At 48.3% G+C, this 25856-nt stretch overlaps 1 protein-coding gene across 3 annotated transcripts in view; it reads left to right on the top strand.

The window, feature by feature from the left end:
* LOC121571090 (cGMP-specific 3',5'-cyclic phosphodiesterase-like) overlaps window positions 1–25856 on the top strand; it is a 122647-nt gene that overhangs the window by 65488 nt on the left and 31303 nt on the right. For all 3 annotated transcript variants that reach the window (XM_041882368.2, XM_041882366.2, XM_041882367.2), the window contains exon 8: window positions 22672–22739. In XM_041882368.2, coding sequence (XP_041738302.2) covers window positions 22672–22739 — 68 coding nt within the window. The remainder of the gene's footprint in view (window positions 1–22671; window positions 22740–25856) is intronic.

The following is a 25856-nucleotide window of genomic DNA, read 5'->3' on the forward strand; positions in this document are numbered from 1 at the left end:
TGGGGAGCGTTGCTGCAGAGCTATTTTCAGGTCTCTCCGGAGATGTTAGATCGGGTTCAAATCTGGGCACTTGCAGGGCCACTCAAGGACATTCAGAGACTTGTCCCGAAGCCTGGAGCAGGTTTTCATCAAGGATCTCTCTGTACTTTGCTCCGTTCATCTTTGCCTCCATCCTGACTAGTCTCCCAGTCCCTTCCGCTGAAAAACATCCCCACAGCATAATGCTGCCACCACCATGCTTCACCGTAGGGATGGTGCCAGGTTTCCTCCAGACATGACGCTTGGCATTCAGGCCAAAGAGTTCAATCTTTGCTTAATCAGACCAGAGAATCTTGTTTCTCATGGTCTGAGAGTCTTAAGGGGCCTTTTGGCAAACTCTAAGCGGGCTGTCATGTGCCTTTTACATTTTATATTTTAGTCATTTAGAAGACGCTGTTATCCAGAGCGACTTACAGTTAGTGAGTGCATACATTTTCATACTGGCCCCCCGTGGGAAACTAACCCACAACCCTGGCGTTGCAAACACCATGCTCTACCAACTGAGCTACACAGGGCTATACTGAGGAGTAGCTTCTGTCTGGCCACTCTACCATAAAGGCCTGATTGGTGGAGTGCTGCAGAGATGGTTGTCCTTCTGGAAGTTTCTCCCATCTCCACAGAGGAACTCTAGAACTCTGTCAGAGTGACCATCAGGTTCTTGGTCACCTCCCTGACCAAGGACCTTCTCCCCCGATTGCTCAGTTTGGCCGGGTGGCCAGCTCTAGGAAGAGTCTTGGTGGTTCCAAACTTCTTTCATTTAAGAATGATGGAGGCCACTGTGTTCTTGGGGACCTTCAATGCTCCAGAAATGTTTTGGTACCCTTCCCCAGATCTGTGCCTTGACACAATCCTGTCTCGGAGCTCTACGGACAATTCCTTCAACCTCATGGCTTGGTTTTTGCTCTGACATCCACTGTCAACTGTGGGACCTTATATAGACAGGTGTGTGCCTTTCCAAATCAGGTGGACTCCAATCAAGTTGTAGAAACATCTCAAGGATGATCAATGGAAACAGGATGCACCGTTGCTCAATTTCGTGTCTCATAGCACAGGGTCTGAATACTTATGTAAATAAGATATTTCTGTTATTGATGTTTAATACATTTTCGAAAATTTCTATAAACCTGTTTTTGCTTTGTAATTATGGGGTATTGTGTGTAGATTGCTGAGGATTTGTTTTATTTAATCAATTTTAGAATAAGGCATTACATTTTTTTTCGACTGCTAACAAGCATTATTCAATACTGCGGATACATGTGCAAAACTCTAAAAACAGTTATCACAACAACACTAAGTGGCAGCCTGTGGATCATTTGTCATTGCTTTGACACAAAATGCATTCAATGACATCTTTCAAATTACATAAATACTTGTCTCACAAAAACACATTGACCAACAAAACTCTATGTATCTACAGACTATGTTAAGATACCCTTATCAAAACTGTTAAACTCAAGTTCAAAAGCCACTGAAAATTGAATTAGACTGCAATTTTTTACATTGCTACAGTAAATAATAACTCTTCATTATTCACAGATGATTTTCATTCTACATTACGTAACTGAAGACCTACCCATGTGTTTTACATTTTTATGTCATTACCATCTCTACAAAAGGGGACATCTTTGGAATATATTTAACATAAACATGGACCCAGCCAGAGATCGTGTAGTGGCTTACAGAGGTGGAAGAGTTGCCGGGAGAGGCAGAGGATTACGTATCCGTGGTGGAAGACGACTGAGGGGAAGACCCAGAGTTGTAGTGTCAGATGAGATTAGGGCTACAATCATTGATCATGTTGTAAATCATGATCTATCAATGAGAGATGCTGGTCTCAGAGTGCAGCCAAATTTGCAATGCTCAACTGTGTAATCTATTATAAGAACCTTACAGCAAACTAACAGGTAAGATGTGCATTCTGCATGGGCATCTAACTGTACTGAATATTACTGTAGAGTAGTAAATCGAGCAAAAGCTCTCCGAACCACTTGTGTGTAATTTTATTTCTGTTTTAGGACCCAACGGTTACCAAATGGAGGGGGGAGAGGTAGGATTTTCTCTGCTCAGCAGGAAGCTGTAATTGTTGACATGGTCATTAGCAACAATGCCATAAAACTCAGATAAATTCAAGAGAGAGTATTGGCAGAAAATAATACATTTCAAAATGTTGAAAGTGTAAGCACGACAACCATTGCTAGAGTCTTGACAAAGCATCATATCAGCATAAAGCAGGTGTACACTGTTCCCTTTGAGAGGAACTCTGATCGTGTCAAGGAACTCCGGTACCAATATGTCCAGGTAAGATGTCTATATCCTGTAAAACAGTACTGTTTTTACTGTAAACAAAACCCACCAGAGCACTGCACACTCAGCAGTGATTTCAGTTACAATATACTTTAATGTAAACTACTGTTATAGAATAACTGTTATGTTGCCCTGTGGATTTACAATATTTTAGAGCGTCATGGAGCTTGAAGCCAGGACAACACCCCACATGTTTGTCTTTGTGGATGAGGCTGGTTTTAACATGGCCAAAACACGCCGACGTGGAAGGAATGTGATTGGGAAAAGAGCAACAGTGAATGTCCCGGGCCAGAGGGGTGCCAACATCACAATGTGTGCCGCAATATCCTCTGAAGGATCTGCTGTTACATAAACCACTAGGCTCATTTAACTCATGGATGACCTCTATGGAAGGCTTTTGCCAGGTGAAGAAATATTTAAACCGGGGTGATTGTATGGGACAATGTGGCATTTCACCACTCCCATGCAGTCACCGAGTGGTTTGCAGCCCATCCTGGGACGGTGTCACTTTTCCTCCCCCATTACTCTCCCTTCCTCAACCCCATAGAATCATTATTTTCCTCATGGAGGTGGAAAGTTTATGACCACCATCCACATGATCAAATGTCACTCATGGATGCAATGAATGCAGGATACCTGGATATCTCTGCAGAAGATTGCCAGGGATGGATCAGGCATGCAAAGAGGTTCTTTCCCAGGGGTGTTGAGCGAGAGCCCATACGGTGTGATGTGGACGAGAACTTGTGGCCCAATGTAGCCGACAGGGTTGACTAGCACTGTTATAGATCTGTTTCATTTGGACAATATGCTAGGAATATTCATAGTGTGTATACACTTTTTGTTTGTTTAACAGTATTGGAATTATTTATTTGTGTGTATTTTGGAATTACTCTGCAAAAAGCAAAATACAGTAATTTGCAAAAATACAGTAAATTGTATAGAAATATATTGCAGCCTTTCTGCTTTATTTCGTTACATATCTTGCAGGACATTCTATACAGTACAGGTTTGCCACTCTTCTTTTGTAAATATGACTGTTGGTTCATCTAAGAAAATATGATATTAAAGACAAATTGACACATTTTCAAGTGGTAGCTGTTTTTAGAGTTGTGTAGGTCATGATACTATGAATGACAAAGTGTGCATGTCGTGAGAGACCGTTAGCTTTCATTTGGTAGAAAGATTTTCTTTTGAGACATGTAGGATGTGCATTGCCAAGTCGCATGTTGTTTTGATAACTGTATTTAGAGTTTTCCACATGTATCCGCAGTATTGAACAATGCTTGTTAGCGATCGAAAAAAAACCCTGTAACGTAACAAAATGTGGGAAAAGTCAAGGGGTCTGAATACTTTCCGAAGGCACACAGTTAGTTGGGGTACTGTGTGTGCCTCAACTACCTCATACCCCGGCACATCTATTCGGTACTGGTACCCCGTGTATTTATTCCTCGTGTTATTATTTGTCTATGATTTCAGTTTTTTTTCTCTCTATGCATTGTTGGGAAGGGCCCGTAAGTAAGCATTTCACTGTTAGTCTACACCTGTTGTTCATGAAGCATGTGAAAGAACATGTGATTTGATTTGACACACACACCCCTCCTACACCCCTCCGAAATTGTAATTTCAACTTTTAGCTACGGCGAGGAGTGTGATGTATTGCAGTGAGTAAGGCGGAGAGGAGAACGCTAGACGCTATGTCCAGACATCTCCATTATGTTCTCTTGTGTTGTGTTTAAGACTTCTCTGTGAGGGAGAAAGGATGTGGTTGACTGGAGGGAGCTAAAAGCTTTTCTGTACAAGCCTGCAATTTGGATTGAAAGTTGTTTTGCCGTAATGAGTCACCTTCACTATCAGGAGAGTAGAAAGGGTCTCTTCTAATGCCACTGAAATAAGAGTGGCATTCTGGTCAAAGGGAATCAATCACGATCCGCCCACTGTGTGTCTCTCTGTCTGTCTGTCTGTGTGTGTGCGCGCATGTATACAAACGTGTGTGTATGTGTGTGCTGTGTACTTGTGCTGCAGACATGTGTTTGGGTGCGCATGTGTTAGTAAGACAAACATCTCCACAGCACAGCACACTGTGGCCAAGACTCTAACTCTATTTACCAAGTAGAAATCATCTAAACCATCCATGTTTCACAGTAGTTGAAGGCAAGCTGGTTCTCCTCTCTCTCTCTCTCTCTCTCTCTCTCTCTCTCTCTCTCTCTCTCTCTCTCTCTCTCTCTCTCTCTCTCTCTCTCTCTCTCTCTCTCTCTCTCTCTCTCTCTCTCTCTCTCTCTCTCTCTCTCTCTCTCTCTCTCTCTCTCTCTCTCTCCTCCAACCCTCAGTCACGAAATACCGCACTAGCGAAGGGATGAATTTTCCAAGAATTTCTCATGAATAATATATTGCTTTTTTTCACCTTAGAGACATTACTTCTTAGAAGAGCTCTACATTTTCTAGAACATGGGTTTGGAAGCTTTTACCCACTGGTTGAATCAACGTTGTTTTAAAGTAATTTGTCAAAGTATTGTGACGTGGAATATACGTAGAAAATACATTGGATTTGAAAAAAGTCATCAACCAGTATTGTTTTAATCTAATTTCAACCAGTAAACATTTAAATTAGGGTCAAACTTAATCTTAAATACATGGACTTAACCTGACTAACAGGTTGTTACATCAAACTAATTTCAACATGATCATCAGAACTATGTATACGTTGAAATTGGGTTGAAAATTCCTATGGTCCTATGTTCAATATACAGTATATTGGGTGGTTGAAATTATGTTTAATTTTATATTTGATTAGACATTTTATTTGACCTTGTTTCAATGTTGATAGTAAAATGGTATGTTTGAATCAACGTCATTGTCTCAACATCATACCATCAACCTAAATAAAATAAACTGCGTTCTCAGAGCATATGAAGACCAGCTGTCTGGAGTGTTTACGGACATATTCAATCTCTCCATATCCCAGTCTGTTGTCCCCACTTGCTTCAAGATGTCCACCATTGTTCCTGTACCCAAGAAAGCAAAGGTAACTGAACTAAATGACAATCGCCCCGTAGCACTCACTTCTGTCATCATGAAGTGCTTTATTAAGGCTAGTTAAGGACCTTATCACCTCCACCTTACCCAACACCCTAGACCACAGGAGGTTGGTGGCACCTTCATTTGAGAGGACGGGCTCGTGGGAATGACTGAGGCTGGTTTCCATGGTCTCCATGTGTTTGATACCATTCCATTTGCTCCGTTCCAGCCATTATTATGAGCCGTCCTCCCCTTAGCAGCCTCCACTGATCTAGACCCACTACAATTCACATATCGCCCCAACAGATCCATGGATGACTCAATCGCCGTTGCACTGCACACTGCCCTATTCCACCTCGACAAGAGAAATACCTACACTATATATACAAAAGTATGTGGACACCCCTTCAAATTAGTAGACTTGGCTATTTCGAGCACACAGCCATGCGATCTCCATAGACAAATATTGGTAGTAGAATGGCCTTACTGAACAACTCAGTGACTTTCAATGTGCCACTGTCATAGGATGCCACCTTTCCAACAAGCCCTGCTAAAGCTGCCCTGGTCAACTGTAAGTGCTGTTATTGTGAAGTGGAAACGCCTAGGAGCATCAACGGCTCATCCGTGAAGTGGTAGGCCACACAAGCTCACAGAACGGGACCGCTGAGTGCTGAAGCACGTAGCGCGTAAAAATAGTCTGTCCTCAGTTGCAACACTCACTACCGAGTTCCAAACTGCCTCTGGAAGCAACGTCAGCACAAGAACTGTTAGTCGGGAGCTTCATGAAATGGGTTTCCATGGCCGAGCAGCTGCACACAAGCCTAAGATCACCATGCGCAATGCCAAGCGTCGGCTGGAGTGGTGTAAAGCTCACCGCCATTGGACTCTGGAGCAGTGGAAACGCGTTCTCTGGAGTAATGAATCACGCTTCATCATCTGGCAGTTCGACGGATGAATCTGGGTTCGGCGGATGCCAGGAAAACGCTACCTGCACCAATGCATAGTGCCAACTGTAAAGTTTGATGGAGGAGGAATAATGGTCTGAGGCTGTTTTTCATGGTTCGGGCTAGGCCCCTTAGTTCCAGTGAAAGGAAATCTTAACACTACAGCATACAATGACATGCTAGACGATTCTGTGCTTCCAACTTTGTGGCAACAGTTTGGGGAAGGCCCTTTCCTGTTTCAGCATGACAATGGCCCCGTGCGAGGTCCATACAGAAATGGTTTGTCGAGATCGGTGTGGAAGAACTTGCCTGCACAGAGCCCTGACCTCAACCCCATCAAACACCGTTGGGATGAATTAGAACGGCGACCACGAGCCAGGCCTAATCGCCCAACATCAGTGCCCGACCTCACTAATGCTCTTGTGGCTGAATGGAAGCAAGTCCCCGCAGAAATGTTCTAACATCTAGTGGAAAGCCTTCCCAGAAGAGTGGAGGCTGTTATAGCAGCAAAGGGGGGACCAACTCCATATTAATTACATTTACATTTTAGTCATTTAGCAGACGCTCTTATCCAGAGCGACTTACAGTTAGTGAATACATATTTTTTTATACTGGCCCCCCGTGGGAATCGAACCCACAACCCTGGCGTTGCAAACGCCATGCTCTATCAACTGAGCTACATCCCTGCCGGCCATTCCCTCCCCTACCCTGGACGACGCTGGGCCAATTGTGCGCCGCCCATGAGTCTCCCAGTCGCGGCCGGCTGCGACAGAGCCTGGATTCGAACCAGGATCTCTAGTGGCACAGTTAGCACTGCGATGCAGTGCCTTAGACCACTGCGCCACTCAGGAGTACATGCCCTTCCATGACTTTGGAATGAGATGTTCGACGAGCAGGTGTCCACATACTTTTGGTCATGTAGTGTATGTAAGAATGCTCTTCATCGACTACAGCTTAGCCTTCAACACCATAGTGCCCTCCAAGTTCATCACTAAGCTCAGGGCCCTGGGTCTGAACCCCTCCCTGTGCAACTGGTTCCTGGACTTTCAGACGGGCCGACCCCAAGTGGTGAAGGTAGGCAACAACATCTCCGCCACGCTGATCCTCAACACAGGGGCCCAACAGGGGTGCGTGCTCAGCCCCATCCTCTGCTCCCTGTTCACCCATGACTATATAGGCACGCACGTCTCCAACTCAGTTATCAAGTTTGCAGACGACAAAACAGTAGTAGGCCTGAAGACCTGCAATGACGAGACAGCCTACAGGGAGGAGGTGAGGGCCCTGGCGGAGTGGTCCCAGGAAAATAACCTCTCTCTCTCTCAACGTCAACAAAACAAAGGAGCTGATTGTGGACAGCAGAGAGCGCACGACCCCATCCACATCGATGGGGCCGCAGTGGAGAGGGTCAAAAGCTTCAAGTTCCTCGGTACAACCTGAAATGGTCCCTTCACACAGACAGCGTGGTGAAGAAGGTGCAACAGCGCCTCTTCAACATCAGGAGGCTGAAGAAATTTGGCATGGCTCCTAAGACCCTCACAAACTTCTACAGATGCACCATTGAGAGCATCCTGTCGGGCTGTATCACTGCCTGGTACGGCAATTGCACTCTCAGCAACTGCAGGGCTCTCCAGAGGGTGGTGCAGTCAGCCCAACATATAACCGGGGGCACACTGCCTGCCCTCCAGGACATCTACAGCACCCGGTGTCACAGGAAGGCCAAGAAGATCAAGGACCTCAGCCACCCGAGCCACCGCCTTCTCACCCCGCTACCATCTGGAAGGCGGAGACAGTACAGGTGCATCAAAGCTGGGACCGAGAGAGACTGAGAAAGCTTCTATCTCCAGGCCATCAGACTGTTTAACAGTCACCACTAGCTGGCCTCCGCCCAGTACCCTGCCCTGAACCTTAGTCACTGTTCGCTCCGGCTACTACCTGGTACTCTACCCTGCACCTTAGAGACTGCTGCCCTATGTACATAGAGTCATTGAACACTGGTCACTTTAATAATGTTTACATACTGTATATACTGTATTCTAGTCATGTCTCAGCCTATATAAAGTGCATTCGGAAAGTATTCAGACCCCTTGACTTTTTCCACCTTGTTACGTTACTGCCTTATTCTAAAATTGATTAAATTGTTTTGTTTTTCTCATCAATCTACACACAATACCCCATAATGACAAAGCAAAAACATGTTTTTAGACATGTTTTCCACAACAACAAAAAACAGGAAATAACACATTTACATAAGTATTCAGACCCTTTACTCAGTACTTTATTGAAGCACCTTTGGCAGCGATTACAGCCTCAAGTAGTTTTCTGTATGACGCTACAAGCTTGGCACACCTGTATTTGGGGAGTTTCTCCCATTCTTCTCTGCAGATCCTCTCAAGCTCTGTCAGATTGGATAGGGAGCATCGCTGCACAGCTATTTTCAGGTCTCAACCATAAAGGCCTGATTGGTGGAGTGCTGCAGAGATGGTTGTCCTTCTGAAAGGTTCTCCCATCTCCACAGAGGAACTCTGGAGCTCTGTCAGAGTGACCATTGGGTTCTTAGTCACCTCCCTGACCAAGGCCCTTCTCCCCCGATTGCTCAGTTTGGCCGGGCGGCCAGCTCTAGGAAGAGTCTTGGTGGTTCCAAACCGTCTTCTTTAGGATTGATGGAGGTCACTGTGTTCTTGGGGACCTTCAATGCTGCAGAAATGTTTTGGTACCCTTCCCCAGATCTGTGACTCAACACAATCCTGTCTCTGAGCTCTACGGACAATTCCTTCGACCTCATGGCTTGGATTCTGCCCTGACATGCACTGTCAACTGTGGGACCTTATATAGACAGGTGTGTGTCTTTCCAAATCATGTCCAATCAATTGAATTTACTACAGGTGGACTCCAATCAAGTTGTAGAAAGACCTCAAGGATGATCAATGCAAACAGGATGCACCTGAGCTCAATTTCGAGTCTCATAGCAAAGGGTCTGAATAATTATATTATTTATGTTTTATACATGTGCAAAAATTTCTATAAACCTGTTTTCACTTTGTCATTATGGGGTATTTTGTGTAGATTGATGAGTAAAAATAAAATAATCAATTTTAGAATAAGGCTGTAACTTCATAAAATGTGGATAAAGGGAAGGGGTCTGAATACTGTCCGAATGCACTGTAACTGATTTTGTATTTATCTGGATGATGTGTGTATTGTTTTGTATTGTTAGGTATTACTGCACTGTTGGAGCTAGAAACACAAGCATTTCGCTCTACCTGCGATAACATCTGCAAATCTTTGTACGCGACCAATAAACTTTGATTTGATTTAAAATGTGAAGCCACAGTCCAACGATTCCTGCCTTAACACTGACTCCTACTGGTATATGAGGGGTAATGCACTTCAGTGAGAACCAGACTACCATCCAGATGCCTACCTGTACCCTGCTTAACTTTGGAAACGAGCTGTGTTCAATTCAGCTGAGCTTTCATGTCAGCACTTTAAAAAATGTATCAGCTTCCATACTCATTTGCGTAGACTACCTAAATAACATTGAATAGTTGAAAGTAACTCCTCTAACTTCTCTTACACAAGCTGTATGTGAAGGTTGGGTTTATGTAGGCTACATTAACATCTGATTTGACAAAAGGACACCATCATTTAAACGTGTGTCTACAGTGAGGAAAAAAGGATTTGATCCCCTGCTGATTTTATACGTTTGCCCACTGACAAAGACATGATCAGTCAATAATTTTAATGGTAGGTTTATTTGAACAGTGAGAGACAGAATAACAACAACAAAAATCCAGAAAAACGCATGTCAAAAATGTTATAAATTGATTTGCATTTTAATGAGGGAAATAAGTATTTGACCCCTCTGCAATACATGACTTATTACTTGGTGGCAAAACCCTTGTTGGCAATCACAGAGGTCAGACGTTTCTTGTAGTAGGCCACCAGGTTTGCACACATCTCAGGAGGGATTTTGTTCCACTCCTCTTTGCAGATCTTCTCCAAGTCATTAAGGTTTCGAGGGTGACGTTTGGCAACTCGAACCTTCAGCTCCCTCCACAGATTTTCTATGGGATTAAGGTCTGGAAACTGGCTAGGCCACTCCAGGACCTTAATGTGCTCCTTCTTGAGCCACCCCTTTGTTGCCTTGGCTGTGTGTTTTGGGTCATTGTAATGCTGGAATACCCATCCACTACCCATTTTCAATGCCCTGGCTGAGGGAAGGAGGTTCTCACCCAAGATTTGACGGTACATGGCCCCATCCTTCGTCCCTTTGATGCGGTGAAGTTGTCCTGTCCCCTTAGCAGAAAAACATCCCCAAAGCATAATGTTTCCACCTCCATGTTTGACGGTGGGGATGGTGTTCTTGGGGTCATAGGCAGCATTCCTCCTCCTCCAAACACGGTGAGTTGAGTTGATGCCAAAGAGCTCGATTTTGGTCTCATCTGACCACAACACTTTCACCCAGTTCTCCTCTGAATCATTCAGATGTTCATTGCCAAACTTCAGACAGGCCTGTATATGTGCTTTCTTGAGCAGGGGGACCTTGCGGGCGCTGCAGGATTTCAGTCCTTCACAGCGTAGTGTGTTACCAATTGTTTTCTTGGTGACTATGGTCCCAGCTGCCTTGAGATCATTGACAAGATCCTCCCGTGTAGTTCTGGGCTGATTCCTCACCGTTCTCATGATCATTGCAACTCCACAAGGTGAGATCTTGCATGGAGCCCCAGGCCGAGGGAGATTGACAGTTATTTTTTGTTTCTTCCATTTGCGAATAATCACACCAACTGTTGTCAACTTCTCACCAAGCTGCTTGGCGATGGTCTTGTAGCCCATTCCAGCCTTGTGTAGGTCTACAATCTTGTCCCTGACATCCTTGGAGAGCTATTTGGTCTTGGCCATGGTGGAGAGTTTGGAATCTGATTGATTGCTTCTGTGGACAGGTGTCTTTTATACAGGTAACAAACTGAGATTAGTAGCACTCCCTTTAAGAGTGTGCTCCTAATCTCAGCTCGTTACCTGTATAAAAGACACCTGAGAGCCAGAAATCTTTCTGATTTATAACATTTTTGACATGCGTTTTTCTGGATTTTTGTTGTTGTTATTCTGTCTCTCACTGTTCAAATAAACCTACCATTAAAATGATAGACTGATCATTTCTTTGTCAGTGGGCAAACGTACAAAATCAGCAGGGGATCAAATACTTTTTTCCCTCACTGTAGGTATACTATCATTCATCCATGGTTGATTGGAACTTTGGAACTTTAGAAGTAGTTACCATTAGTCCTATAAATAAGATGTCAAAATCATGATATTAATAATACACTTTTACCTTTGGAATATTATATATTATAAACATGCACGTATGTTTGCTCACGCACGCACGCATGCACACACACACACTCACTCCCACTCCCCTTTCACACATACAGTCCCCTCCTACACCCCTCCGAAATTGTAATTTCAATATTTAGCTACGGCGAGGAGTGTGATGTATTGCAGTGAGTAAGGCGGAGAGGAGAACGCTAGACGCTAAGTCCAGACTCCATTATGTTCTCTTGTGTTGTGTTTAAGACTTCTCTGTGCGGGAGAAAGGATGGAGTTGACTGGAGGGAGCTAAAAGCTTTTCTGTACAAGCCTGCAATTTGGATTGAAAGTTGTTTTGCCGTAATGAGTCACCTTCACTATCAGGAGAGTAGAAAGGGTCTCTTCTAATGCCACTGAAATAAGAGTGGCATTCTGGTCAAAGGGAATCAATTACGATCCACCCACTGTGTGTCTCTCTCTCTCTCTCTCTCTCTCTCTCTCTCTCTCTCTCTCTCTCTCTCTCTCTCTCTCTCTCTCTCTCTCTCTCTAAAGACCGCACTAGCTTAAAGTAAGACTTGTCATTTATACTAACATCGAATGGATGCATTTTTCCATGAATAAAAAAAATAAAATGTACTCAGGATCCTAACATCCTGCCTCACCCTCCTGGCTCTTAAAAATGGAAAAAGGATACTTTGCGAGGGGAGCGCAGGTCGAAAACAAGTCCCTATAAGGGGGTAACCGTGAGTCCAGGAATGCTGAAATAAACTCAGCTTCTGGCCAGGCCTGATGTGTAATATATCAACTTCCCTCTCTCCCTTGGGAGCGGGAGAGAGAGAGGGTTGTACGGATGGTGGTGCCTCAGTTATTAGCGGTTGGTCTCGGTGGTTCACCATGATGGCTTAATTGATGGGAGCGGGGAACCTGAAATGTCCTGTGTGAAAACTCATTCACGACATGATGTACACACACACTTAAGTGAGAATGCCTGAGAAGTCTGTGTTTGGAGAATATATTGGCATGGGTGTTGTTAGGCCCGAGACGAAGTCGAGCCAAACACCGGCTTCGAGGGCATTATCACTTTTATACAATGGGTTACCAACATATTCAAATAAACATTGACATATTTTCATTAAAAAATGTATTTTGACGAATTTATTCATCCTATTTCAGCCTTCCACAAGATACAGTCCCGACACAAATCTAGGGTTGCTACCCTAGCCGGCTGGTCGTTCATTCTATTGGTTCGGTTGCCAGAGATGCGACCCAGTCGTTCAGTCTTTTTGTTCTGTATCTATGGACGCGAGCGACCCAGTCGTTCGTTCTAAATGTTCCATTGCCATACTGGCTGGCAACGTTCTTATCCCTTGCTTGCTAGCTAGCCAACTACGGCTAACTTACAGTCACGTCAAAAATGCAGCGAGAATAACAGCAAAATAGCTGCATTTGCATTTGTTTAAGCTGTTTTCTAGTGACATTTATTTGGATACATCCATAACAATGAGCTAATGAGGCGCGATTTCGCCTGGCATAGAAAATGTGCTCACTCGTCAGGACACTGTTGTTCAGAGGAGCTAGCCAACAACACAGCTAACACAATCACTTCAAACTGAAGCTGGAAAGACTGCAAACTAGCTGCACTTAGTTTCATTTTACCTTTTTTCAATTGACATTTCTTTGTATATATCCATAAAAATGATGCCAGCTGATACATGATTTCGACTGGCTGAGAAATGCTGCCTGTCTGTCTGTCTCGTCCCGACTCCTGACACGTTCATTACTATGGGACAGCTGGAGATCGAATTTAAATATTGAAACAATGTTGCAAATGTCGGAGTGATAGTGTCAAGAGTGCTGTAGGTGGGTGTAGTGGTGGAATCAAGCGCAGGACACCGAAGTATAGTCCAAAAGACTTTAGTACTATTTCCAACAAGGAAAATGCGAACACACTTGCCCGAAGGCGAAATTACGCACGAAGGCGACAAAAATATAGGCGCACTAAACATGTGCGAAAATGCTCCAACGCAGTGGAGTGAAGCTCAACCGAGCGAGAATGCAAATAACAAGCAACACACGACAGGAATAAATCAATCACACACAACACTAGACAAACACAACGAGAAACTTATAGGACACTAATTACGCTAAACGAGAACAGGTGTCACAACAAACAGACAAAAGCAAACGAACATGAAACATACAACGGTGGCAGCTAGTATTCCGGAGACAACGAACGCCGAAGCCTGCCCGAACAAGGAAGAGAGGCAGCCTCGGCCGAAACCGTGACAGTACCCCCCCCCCTTGACGCGCGGCTCCAGACGTGCGCTGACTCTGGCCTCGGGGACGACCCGGAGGACGCGGAGCAGGGTGCGTCGGGTGCCCACGATGGAATTCCGTCAGGAGAGACGGGTCCAAAATGTCTCTCCTCGGCACCCAGCACCGTTCCTCCGGACCGTACCCCTCCCACTCCACTAGATACTGGAGACCCCCCCATCCGACGTCTCGAATCCAAGATGGACCTCACGGAGTACGCCGGTGCCCCCTCGATGTCCAATGGGGGCGGAGGAGTCTCCCTGATCTCACTTTCTTGGAGTGGGCCAGCTACCACCGGCCTGAGAAGGGACACATGGAACGAGGGGTTAATACTTTTATATTCAACAGGTAGTTGTAATTTGTAACACACCTCGTTCAACCCTCTCAGGACTTTAAATGGCCCTACAAACCGCCGACCCAGTTTCCGACAGGGCAGGCGGAGGTGCAGGTTTCTGGTAGAGAGCCAGACTCGATCACCAGGTGCGTACACCGGTCCCTCACTGCGGTGGAGATCGGCGCTCGCCTTATGACGTCGGAGGGCCCGCTGCAGGTGGACGTGTGCAGCGTTCCACGACTCCTCCGAGCGCCGCGCCCACTCATCCACCGCAGGAGCCTCGATCTGGCTCTGCTGCCAAGGTGCCAGAACCGGCTGGTAACCCAACACACATTGGAAAGGGGTTAGGTTAGTGGAGGAATGGCGTAGGGAATTCTGGGCCATCTCGGCCCAGGGAACGTACCTTGCCCACTCCTCCGGCCGGTCCTGGCAGTATGTTCTAAGAAACCTACCCACATCCTGGTTCACGCTGCTCCACCTGCCCATTACTCTCGGGTGGTAACCCGAGGTGAGGCTCACCGAGACCCCCAACCGCTCCATAAAGGCTCTCCAGACCCTGGAGGTAAATTGGGGACCTCGATCAGACACAATATCCTCGGGTACCCCGTAGTGCCGGAACACATGGGTGAATAGTGCTTCGGCAGTTTGCAGGGCAGTAGGAAGGCCCGGCATGGGGAGCAAACGACAGGCCTTAGAAAACCGGTCCACAACGACCAGTATAGTGGTATTCCCCTGTGAAGGAGGAAGGTCAGTAAGGAAATCCACCGAGAGGTGAGACCATGGTCGTTGTGGAACGGGCAGGGGTAGTAACTTACCCCTAGGCAGATGTCTAGGCGCCTTACACTGGGCGCACACCGAGCAGGAGGAAACATAAACCCTCACATCCCTTGCCAACGTGGGCCACCAGTACTTGGCACTAAGACAGTGCACTGTCCGGCCGATACCAGGGTGTCCAGAGGAGGGTGACGTGTGAGCCCAATAGATCAATCGATCCCGAACCTCGAGCGGAACGTACTTCCGACCCTCCGGGCATTGTGGTGGACTAGGGTCGGTGCGTAACGCCCGCTCGAGCTCAGCATCGACCTCCCACACTACCGGTGCCACCAGACACGACTCCGGCAGTATGGGAGTGGGCTCCACGGACCTCTCCTCCGTGTCATACCGCCGAGACAGTGCATCTGCCTTACCGTTCTGTGACCCAGGGATGTACGTGATCTTAAATGTAAACCGGGTCAAAAACATGCTCCATCTTGCCTGACGAGGGTTCAGCCTCCTCGCTGCCCGGATGTACTCCAGGTTACGGTGGTCCGTCAAAATGAGGAAAGGGTGTTGAGCCCCCTCAAGCCAGTGCCTCCACACCTTTAGGGCCTGTACCACGGCTAACAGCTCCCTGTCCCCTACGTCATAGTTTCGCTCAGCCGGACTGAGCTTCTTAGAATAAAAAGCACAGGGGCGGAGTTTAGGTGGCGCGCCTGACCGTTGTGAAAGCACGGCTCCTATACCGGCCTCAGACGCGTCCACCTCTACCTGAAATGGCAAAGAGGGATCCGGATGCGCCAGCACCCGGGGCCGAGGTAAACAGGTCCTTCAGCCTCCCAAACGCCCTGTCCGCCTCGGCAGACCACTGCAGACGCACCGGACCCCCCCTTCAAAAGAGACGTGATGGGAGCTGCCACCTGTCCAAAACCCCGGATAAACCTCCGGTAGTAATTCGCAAACCCCAAAAACTGCTGCACCTCCTTCACAGTGGTTGGTGTTTGCCAATTACGCACGGCTGACACCCGGTCTACCTCCATCTTCACCCCTGACGCAGACAACTGATACCCCAAAAAGGAGACCGACTCCTGGAAAAACAGACACTTCTCTGCCTTAACATACAGGTCGTGCTCCACCAGCCTCCGCAACACTCTGCGCACCAGGGTGTGACACTCTGGCTCCATGGACTTTGATTATTGAGCCAGGGTTGTTCATTTTCTTTTGGGTGTATTTCTATGTTGGTTTCTAGTTGTTCATTTCTATGTTTGGTGATTAGTCATATGACTCCCAATCGGAGGTAACGAGTGTCAGCTGTCGGCTCGTTATCTCTGATTGGGAGCCATATTTAAACTGTTGTGGTTTCACTGTGTGTTTGTGGGTTTTTGTTCCATGTACAGTCATTTGTCACTGTGGACTTCACTATCGTCATTCGTTTATTTGTTTTCGTGGTTGCTTTGATTATATAAAGTCATCATGTTCACTCAACGCGCTGCGTATTGGTCCGCTTCCTCAGACGATCGTGACAGAAAAACCCACACCATAGAAGGACCAAGCAGCGTGTCCAGGAGCAAGACAGCTGGACATGGGAGGAAGCGCCTGGTAAGGAGATCGAGAGGCTGGCGATGGCCCAGGTGGGAAAATCGTGGTCCTGGGAGGACATGCTCGGGGGCAAGGGACCTTGGGGGAAGATCAAGGCCCTGGCGAGAGAGGAGCAACGGCGTCAGCAGGGCCATCATCGTTGGAAGGACGAGAGGCAACCCCAAAAAAGTTTTTTGGGGGGGCACATGGCTTGGGCGGCTGGGCAGCAGGAGGCGGCCACAGGGAGACGTGGAGAGAAGGCTATCGGATTACGGGAGCCATTGGCGAGTAGAGGAAGGGAAGTTGTTGCGGCACGGCGTGAGAGACTGATGTGTGTTACCAGTCCGGTCCGGCCCGTTCCTGATCCCCAGTTAAAGCCAGTGGTGTGTGTTCCCAGTACGGACCGGCCTGTTCCTACTCCACGCATCAAGCCCACGGTGTGCGTCGCCAGCCCAGCCCGGCCTGTTCCTGCTCCACGCACAGAACCTACGGTGTGCGTCGCCAGCCCAGCCCGGCCTGTTCCTGCTCCACGCACCAAGGATACGGTGTGCGTCGACAGCCCTGCCCGGCCTGTTCCTGCTCCACGCACCAAGGATACGGTGTGCGTCGACAGCCCTGCCCGGCCTGTTCCTGCTCCACGCACCAAGCCCACGGTGTGCGTCGCCAGCCCAGCCCGGCCTGTTCCTGCTCCACGCACAGAACCTACGGTGTGCGTCGCCAGCCCAGCCCGGCCTGTTCCTGCTCCACGCACAGAACCTACGGTGTGCGTCGCCAGCCCAGCCCGGCCTGTTCCTGCTCCACGCACCAAGGATACGGTGTGCGTCGACAGCCCTGCCCGGCCTGTTCCTGCTCCACGCACCAAGGATACGGTGTGCGTCGACAGCCCTGCCCGGCCTGTTCCTGCTCCACGCACCAAGCCCACGGTGTGCGTCGCCAGCCCAGCCCGGCCTGTTCCTGCTCCACGCACAGAACCTACGGTGTGCGTCGCCAGCCCAGCCCGGCCTGTTCCTGCTCCACGCACAGAACCTACGGTGTGCGTCGCCAGCCCAGCCCGGCCTGTTCCTGCTCCACGCACAGAGGATACGGTGTGCGTCGACAGCCCTGCCCGGCCTGTTCCTGCTCCACGCACCAAGGATACGGTGTGCGTCGACAGCCCTGCCCGGCCTGTTCCTGCCACCCGCACCAAGTCTACGGTGTGCGTCGCCAGCCCGGTCCGGCCTGTTCCTTCTCCCCGCACTAGCCCTGAGATGCGTGTCCTCAGCCCGGTACCTCCAGTTCCGGCACTACGCGCCAGGCCTAAGGTGCGCCTCAGACGGCCAGAGTCTGCCGTCTGCCCAACGGCGCCTGAACTGCCCGTCTGCCCAACGGCGCCTGAACTGCCCGTCTGCCCAACGGCGCCTGAACTGCCCGTCTGCCCAACGGGCGCCTGAACTGCCCGTCTGCCCAACGGCGCCTGGACTGCCCGTCTGCCCAACGGCGCCTGAACTGCCCGTCTGCCCAACGGCGCTTGAACTGCCCGTCTGCCCAACGGCGCTAAAGCCGCCCGTCTGTACTGAACCTGCAAAGCCGCCCGTCTGCCATGAGCCTTCAGAGCCGTCCGCCAGACCGGAGCCGCTAGAGCCTTCCGCCAGACAGGAGCCGCTGAGCCTTCCGCCAGACAGGATCAGCCAGAGCCTTCCGCCAGACAGGATCAGCCAGAGCCTTCCGCCAGACAGGATCAGCCAGAGCCTTCCGCCAGACAGGATCAGCCAGAGCCTTCCGCCAGACAGGATCAGCCAGAGCCTTCCGCCAGACAGGATCAGCCAGATCCGTCAGCCAGCCATGAGCAGCCAGATCCGTCAGCCAGCCATGAGCAGCCAGATCCGTCAGCCAGCCATGAGCAGCCAGATCCGTCAGCCAGCCATGAGCCGTCCAGCCAGGATCCGCCAGAGCCGTCCAGCCAGGATCCGCCAGAGCCGTCCAGCAAGGATCCGCCAGAGCCGTCCAGCCAGGATCCGCCAGAGCCAGCCAGCCAGGATCCGCCATTCAGTCCGGTGCTGCCCCTTAGTCCGGTGCTGCCCCTTAGCCCGGTGCTGCCCCTTAGCCCGGTGCTGCCCCTTAGTCCGGTGCTGCCCCTGAGTCCGGTGATGCCTCTTAGTCCAGTGCTGTCCCTTAATCCTGTGGGGGTTTAGTTGGGGGGTGGTCATTTGGAGGAGGCTACGTAAGCGGGTAGTGACTATGGTGGGGTGGGGACCACGACCAGTGCCAGAGCCGCCACCATGGACAGACGCCCACCCAGACCCTCCCCTAGACTGTATGCTGGTGCGCCGGAGTTCGCACCTTTAGGGGGTACTGTGACACTCTGGCTCCATGGACTTTGATTATTGAGCCAGGGTTGTTCATTTTCTTTTGGGTGTATTTCTATGTTGGTTTCTAGTTGTTCATTTCTATGTTTGGTGATTAGTCATATGACTCCCAATCGGAGGTAACGAGTGTCAGCTGTCGGCTCGTTATCTCTGATTGGGAGCCATATTTAAACTGTTGTGGTTTCACTGTGTGTTTGTGGGTTTTTGTTCCATGTACAGTCATTTGTCACTGTGGACTTCACTATCGTCATTCGTTTATTTGTTTTCGTGGTTGCTTTGATTATATAAAGTCATCATGTTCACTCAACGCGCTGCGTATTGGTCCGCTTCCTCAGACGATCGTGACACAGGGCCACATGCTCGACACGGGTAGGCGAGTACACGAGAATGTCATCTATGTACACAACCACCCCCTGCCCCTGCATGTCCCTGAAGATCTCATCCACGAATGATTGGAAAACTGACGGAGCGTTCATCAACCCGTATGGCATGACAAGATACTCGTAATGGCCCGAGGTGGTACTAAAGGCTGTCTTCCATTCATCGCCCTCCCTGATGCGCACCAAGTTGTACGCGCTCCTGAGATCTAATTTAGTGAAGAAATGCGCCCCATGCAAAGACTCAGTCATGGTCGCAATCAGCGGGAGTGGATAACTATACTTCACCGTGATCTGATTGAGACCACGGTAATCGATGCACGGGCGTAAACCACCATCCTTTTTCTTCACAAAAAAAGAAACTCGAGGACGCAGGGGAAGTGGAAGGCCGTATGTATCCTTGTCTCAGAGATTCGTCTATGTAAGTCTCCATAGCTTTCTTCTCCTCCTGAGACAGAGGATACACATGGCTCCGTGGGAGCGCAGCTCCTGCCTGGAGGTCTATCGCACAATCTCCCTGCCTATGGGGGCGGCAACCGCGTCGCCCTCGACTTACTAAACGCAATAGCCAAATCCCCAAACTCAGGGGGAATGTGCAATGCGGGCACCTGGTTTGGACTCTCCACCGAGGTAGCCCCTACGGAAACGCCCAAACATCGACCCACACACTGGGCAGACCACTCCATCAGAGCCCTCTCCTGCCACGAAATAGATGGGTTATGGGTACTCAACCAGGGCATGCCCAGCACCACCGGATACGCAGGCGAGTCAATCAGAAATAGCTGAATCATCTCCTGATGACCCCCCTGCGCACACATCCTAAGTGGCGCAGTGGCCTCCCTGATTAAGCCCGCACCCAACGGACGGCTATCTAGGGCATGAACGGGGAAAGGGACATCAACAGGAAGAAGGGGAATCCCTAAGGCTAAACAAAACTTCTTATCAACAAAATTCCCAGCCGCGCCTGAATCTACCAGCGCCTTATGCTGGGAATGAGGTGCTACCTGTGGAAAACGCACAGGTATACAGAAATGTGCAACAGAGAGCTCTGGGTGAGTGGGGCGCCTACTCACCTGGAAGGAATCCCCAGTGCGGGACCTGTCGTCCTCTCCCCTAGGAGACCATCCCCAGCACCTAGCCGCGGTGTGTCCTCCCCGACCACAGTTGGTGCAGGAGATGGACCCCCTCGTAAGCCGACCCCTCCTCTCTCTAGCGCCAGCGCCCCCCGAGCTCCATGGGGCACGGCTCGGAGGCGCTGGAGGGTGAAATGGACGGACCCCCCTCGGAACGTCCGCGGGTAGCTAGCAGGTTATCCAGCCTGATGGACATGTCGACCAACTGGTCGAACGTGAGGCTGGTGTCCCTACAGGCCAGCTCCCGACGGACGTCCTCGCGAAGACTACATCTGTAGTGATCGATGAGAGCCCGCTCATTCCACCCTGCATCTGCCGCTAGAGTACGGAATTCGAGGGCGAACTCCTGGGCACTCCTCCTCCCCTGTCGGAGGAAGACCAGACGCTCCCCCGCCGCTTTCCCCTCCGGGGGATGGTCAAACACCGCCCTGAAGCGGCGGGAGAACTCGTCGTAGGTGATGGTATCCGCGTCGATCCTCCTCCACTCCGCGTTGGCCCATTCCAACGCCTTCCCGGAAAGGCAGGAGATCAGGGCGGACACGCTCTCATGTCCCGAGGGCGCCGGGTGCACGGTGGCCAGGTACAGCTCCACCTGGAGAAGGAATCCCTGACACCCGGCCGCGGTCCCATCGTAGGCCCTCGGGAGCGAGAGTCGAACTCCTCGGGGTTCCGGAGCAGGAATGGGCTGACTGGCCGATGGTGCTGGCAGGGAGGGTGGCGGTGGAGGAGTCCCCCAGCCTCGGATGGTGGTGATCACCTCCTGCAGTGCGGACCCCATCTGCAGAATCTGGTCACTTTGTTCCCGGACCTTGTCCTCCAGCGTCGCCTGGGCTGCTGCGGCTCCTGCTGATTCCATCTTGAAGGTGTGTGATTCTGTCATGAGTGCTGTAGGTGGGTGTAGTGGTGGAATCAAGCGCAGGACACCGAAGTATAGTCCAAAAGACTTTAGTACTATTTCCAACAAGAAAAATGCGAACACACTTGCCCGAAGGCGAAATTACGCACGAAGGCGACAAAAATATAGGCGCACTAAACATGTGCGAAAATGCTCCAACGCAGTGGAGTGAAGCTCAACCGAGCGAGAATGCAAATAACAAGCAACACACGACAGGAATAAATCAATCACACACAACACTAGACAAACACAACGAGAAACTTATAGGACACTAATTACGCTAAACGAGAACAGGTGTCACAACAAACAGACAAAAGCAAACGAACATGAAACATACAACGGTGGCAGCTAGTATTCCGGAGACAACGAACGCCGAAGCCTGCCCGAACAAGGAAGAGAGGCAGCCTCGGCCGAAACCGTGACAGATAGACAGCAAGGTTTATACAAATCTCTGCTGTTGAAAACGAAATGTTAGTCTAAAAGAAATGTGAGATAATGTCTAGATGCTTTTTATAATGGAGATCAAGTTTATAAATTGCTTGGCTGGGCTGATGAGACAGTGGATTGCGCAGTCAGATGGAACAGAGTAAATAGGCATTTTAACGTCATAGATTTAGCCAGTGGTAACTGGAATGCGATTTTAACCAATCAGCATTCAGGAATAGACCCACCCGTTGTATAAACACACACACGTCATGATGTACACACACACACTCTCTCTGAAGTGTACATTTTGTACTTGAATGAGGGCCCATGCAAACCTGATGAGCACAGACGCAGTCACACACAGACCAACAAGATCTCATAGTTTCCCCTTGAAATGTAGACGTATTATCGACAAACGTCTATTTGTGGCACATTAATTCATGGTCAAAAAATAATAAACTAAAAGGCTAATATTTTAGTAGTTCATCTCGAGTGGTTAAGGTTAGGACTATGGTTTGGGCTTAATAATGAAAAACGACACGCTGCTACCATCAGGTATCATCAGCATTCTCGCGGCTTGCACACACACACACTTTTTATTTATTTATTTATTTCTCTCTCTCTCTCTCTCTCTCTCTCTCTCTCTCTCTCTCTCTCTCTCTCTCTCTCTCTCTCTCTCTCTCTCTCTCTCTCTCTCTCTCTCTCTCTCTCTCTCTCTCTCTGCTATGCTGAGTTTGTGTGTACTGTCACTGGAGACTAATAGCATTAGCTATTGGCTAGCATGTCTCTCGCTCTCCTCTCCCCCACTTTTGCTGGGCTGGCATGTCTCTCTCTCTCGCTCCTCTCCCTCCATAGTCAGTAATGGCTGCCATAAGGTAAATAACCGCTGTGGTGGTTGTATGTTCCAGAACTCCTTCTCCAGTGTGTTTCACATGGAATACGAGGACCTGGGAGAGGCCATGGACACCCCCAAAAGGTAAGGTGATAACCTCTAACTGTTAAACCGGTTGTCTAATATAAGAAATATGGCTGCCGTGTATCTAGACATAATTGGTGGATGGGATGAGGTACTACCCCAATACAATGTGAAGGGCTTTCAATTTGAGAATTACTCATTGACAATCATTATTGACAATCATAATTATGATTTGAACTTGGTAGTATAAATGGACTGTGTATTTGTAAGTATTGAGTGATTGTGTTTATAGGCCTATGAGGGTGGGGTGGGGGAGGGGGGCAGAGAAAGAGAAAGAGAGAGTCCTCTAGCAATGATCTTTGTGTAGGGCCAGGGGGTTTTCCAGGTCAGGTTAAAGGTCATGTGGTCAGGAAATGCTCCTGACCCTGACTATGATGTTTAGTCAAGACCTCTCTGTCTTTAACAGAGTTGACTCTAGTTTGAAGAAAATTCCTACATCATCCCCCTTTGGCGAGAGCCACAACATCGGATCACGAGCTACGGCCCTATCCCTATTAGAGGACCCTGATATAAAAACTCTAAAAACTATTCTACGATACCCCTTTTAAGACCCATTTGACAGCTCCTCCATCACAATGTGCTTAGGAGCAACCTATCCCGTTAAAAGGTGATTTTTCTTTCCCCTTTGGAAGGCTTTCAGAGATGGCCTAACAAGCACACGTCACGCACGGACACGGCTGTTTTGAAGTCGGAGGCCAAGGGCTCAGCCAAGAGCTACGGACTAGTTATGCTGCCTGACAGGCTGTGCTGGGTGTTGACTATTAGAACAATCAGTGGGACTTCCTTCAACTTCATGTCTTCTTTCCACATGCTCTACAAGATCAGGGGCTAATGACTTCAACTCAATTGAACTCAGTTTAGATTAAAGACGATTTGTCTTCTATTTATCTAAACCATTCTCGGTTGCAAGAATAAAATGGCACTACTATGTACAGTATATGTTTAAGTACAAAAAAATGAATACAAAAATAAATACTAATAAATTATTGTTGCTGACTAGATGGAATCAGAAATTGGCCATACAGTGCCTTGCAAAAGTATTCATCCCCCTTGGGTGTTTTTCCTATTTTGTTGCATTACAACCTGTAATTTAAATTGATTTTTATTTGGATTTCATGTAATGGACATACACAAAATAGTCCAAATTGGTGAAGTGAAATGAAAAAAATAACTTGTTTCAAAAAATTCTAAACAATAAATAACGGAAAAGTGGTGCGTGCATATGTATTCACCCCCTTTGCTATGAAGCCCCTAAATAAGATCTGGTGCAACCAATTACCTTCAGAAGTCACATAATTAGTTAAATAAAGCCCACCTGTGTGCAATCTAAGTGTCACATGATCTGTCACATGATCTCAGTATATATACACCTGTCCTGAAAGGCCCCAGAGTCTGCAACACCACTAAGCAAGGGGCACCACCAAGCAAGCGGCACCATGAAGACCAAGGAGCTCTCCAAACAGGTCAGGGACAAAGTTGTACAGATCAGGTTTGGGTTATAAAAAAATATCAAAAACTTTGAACATCCCACGGAGCACCATTAAATCCATTATAAAAAAATAAGCAAACACGTTTGGTGTTCGCCAAAAGGCATGTGGGAGACTCCCCAAACATATGGAAGAAGGTACTCTGGTCAGATGAGACTAAAATTGAGCTTTTTGGCCATCAAGGAAAACGCTATGTCTGGCGCAAACTCAACACCTCTCATCACCCCTAGAACACCATCCCCACAGTGAAACGTGGTGGTGGCAGCGTCATGCTGTGTGGATGTTTTTCATCGGCAGGGACTGGGAAACTGGTCAGAATTGAAGGAAAGATAGATGGCGCTAAATACAGGGAAATTCTTGAGGGAAACCTGTTTGTCTTCCAGAGATTTGAGACTGGGACGGAGGTTCACCTTCCAGCAGGACAATGACCCTAAGCATACTGCTAAAGCAACACTCGAGTGGTTTAAGGGGAAACATTTTAATGTCTTGGAATGTCCAAGTCAAAGCCCAGACCTCAATCCAATTGAGAATCTGTGGAATGACTTAAAGATTGCTGTACACCAGCGGAACCCATCCAACTTGAAGGAGCTGGAGCAGTTTTGCCTTGAAGAATGGGCAAATATCCCAGTGGCTAGATGTGCCAAGCTTATAGAGACATACCCCAAGCTCTACAAAGTATTGACTTTGGGGGGGGTGAATAGTTATGCACGCTCAAATTTTCTTTTTTTGTGGTATTTTTTCTTGTTTGTTTCACAAAAGAAAATATTTTGCATTTTCAAAGTGGTAGGCATGTTGTGTAAATCAAATGATACAAACCCCCCCCCCAAAAAAATCTATTTTAATTCCAGGTTGTAAGGCAACAAAATAGGAAAAATGCCAAGGGGGGTGAATACTGTCGCAAGCCACTGTACTTCCTGCCTTACAGTAGGCTGTTAATGGACAGTGTGTCATGTGGCCTATAGATCACAATCACCTGAAGGTTATGGTTTCGTACGGATTGGGTTCAGACCACGCAAGCTGCTGCTCATACACTACATCACCAACTACCAACAAAGCATCCCAAAAATCTTGAACTGGGGTGAGCTAATCAGATCTATTTAACAGGGGAGGAAAGACAGACGGAGAGGGGGAATGAGATGGAGGATGAGATGAGATGGGGAATGAGATGGAGGATGAGATGAGATGGAGGATGAGATGAGATGGAGAATGAGATGGAGGATGAGATGAGATGGAGGATGAGATGAGATGGAGAATGAGATGGAGGATGAGATGAGATGGAGGATGAGATGAGATGGAGAATGAGATGGAGGATGAGATGAGATGGAGGATGAGATGAGATGGAGAATGAGATGGAGGATGAGATGAGATGGAGGATGAGATGAGATGGAGGATGAGATGGAGGATGAGATGAGATGGAGGATGAGATGAGATGGAGGATGAGATGAGATGGAGAATGAGATGGAGGATGAGATGAGATGGAGAATGAGATGGAGGATGAGATGAGATGGAGGATGAGATGGAGGATGAGATGAGATGGAGGATGAGATGAGATGGAGGATGAGATGAGATGGAGGATGAGAGTGGTTGACTGCTCGTCCTCTGCCAGGGGAAAATAAATAAGCCTTACATT

The sequence above is a fragment of the Coregonus clupeaformis genome, chromosome 8 (genome assembly GCF_020615455.1).
Source record: "Coregonus clupeaformis isolate EN_2021a chromosome 8, ASM2061545v1, whole genome shotgun sequence".
In the NCBI taxonomy this organism is placed as follows: Eukaryota; Metazoa; Chordata; class Actinopteri; order Salmoniformes; family Salmonidae; genus Coregonus; species Coregonus clupeaformis.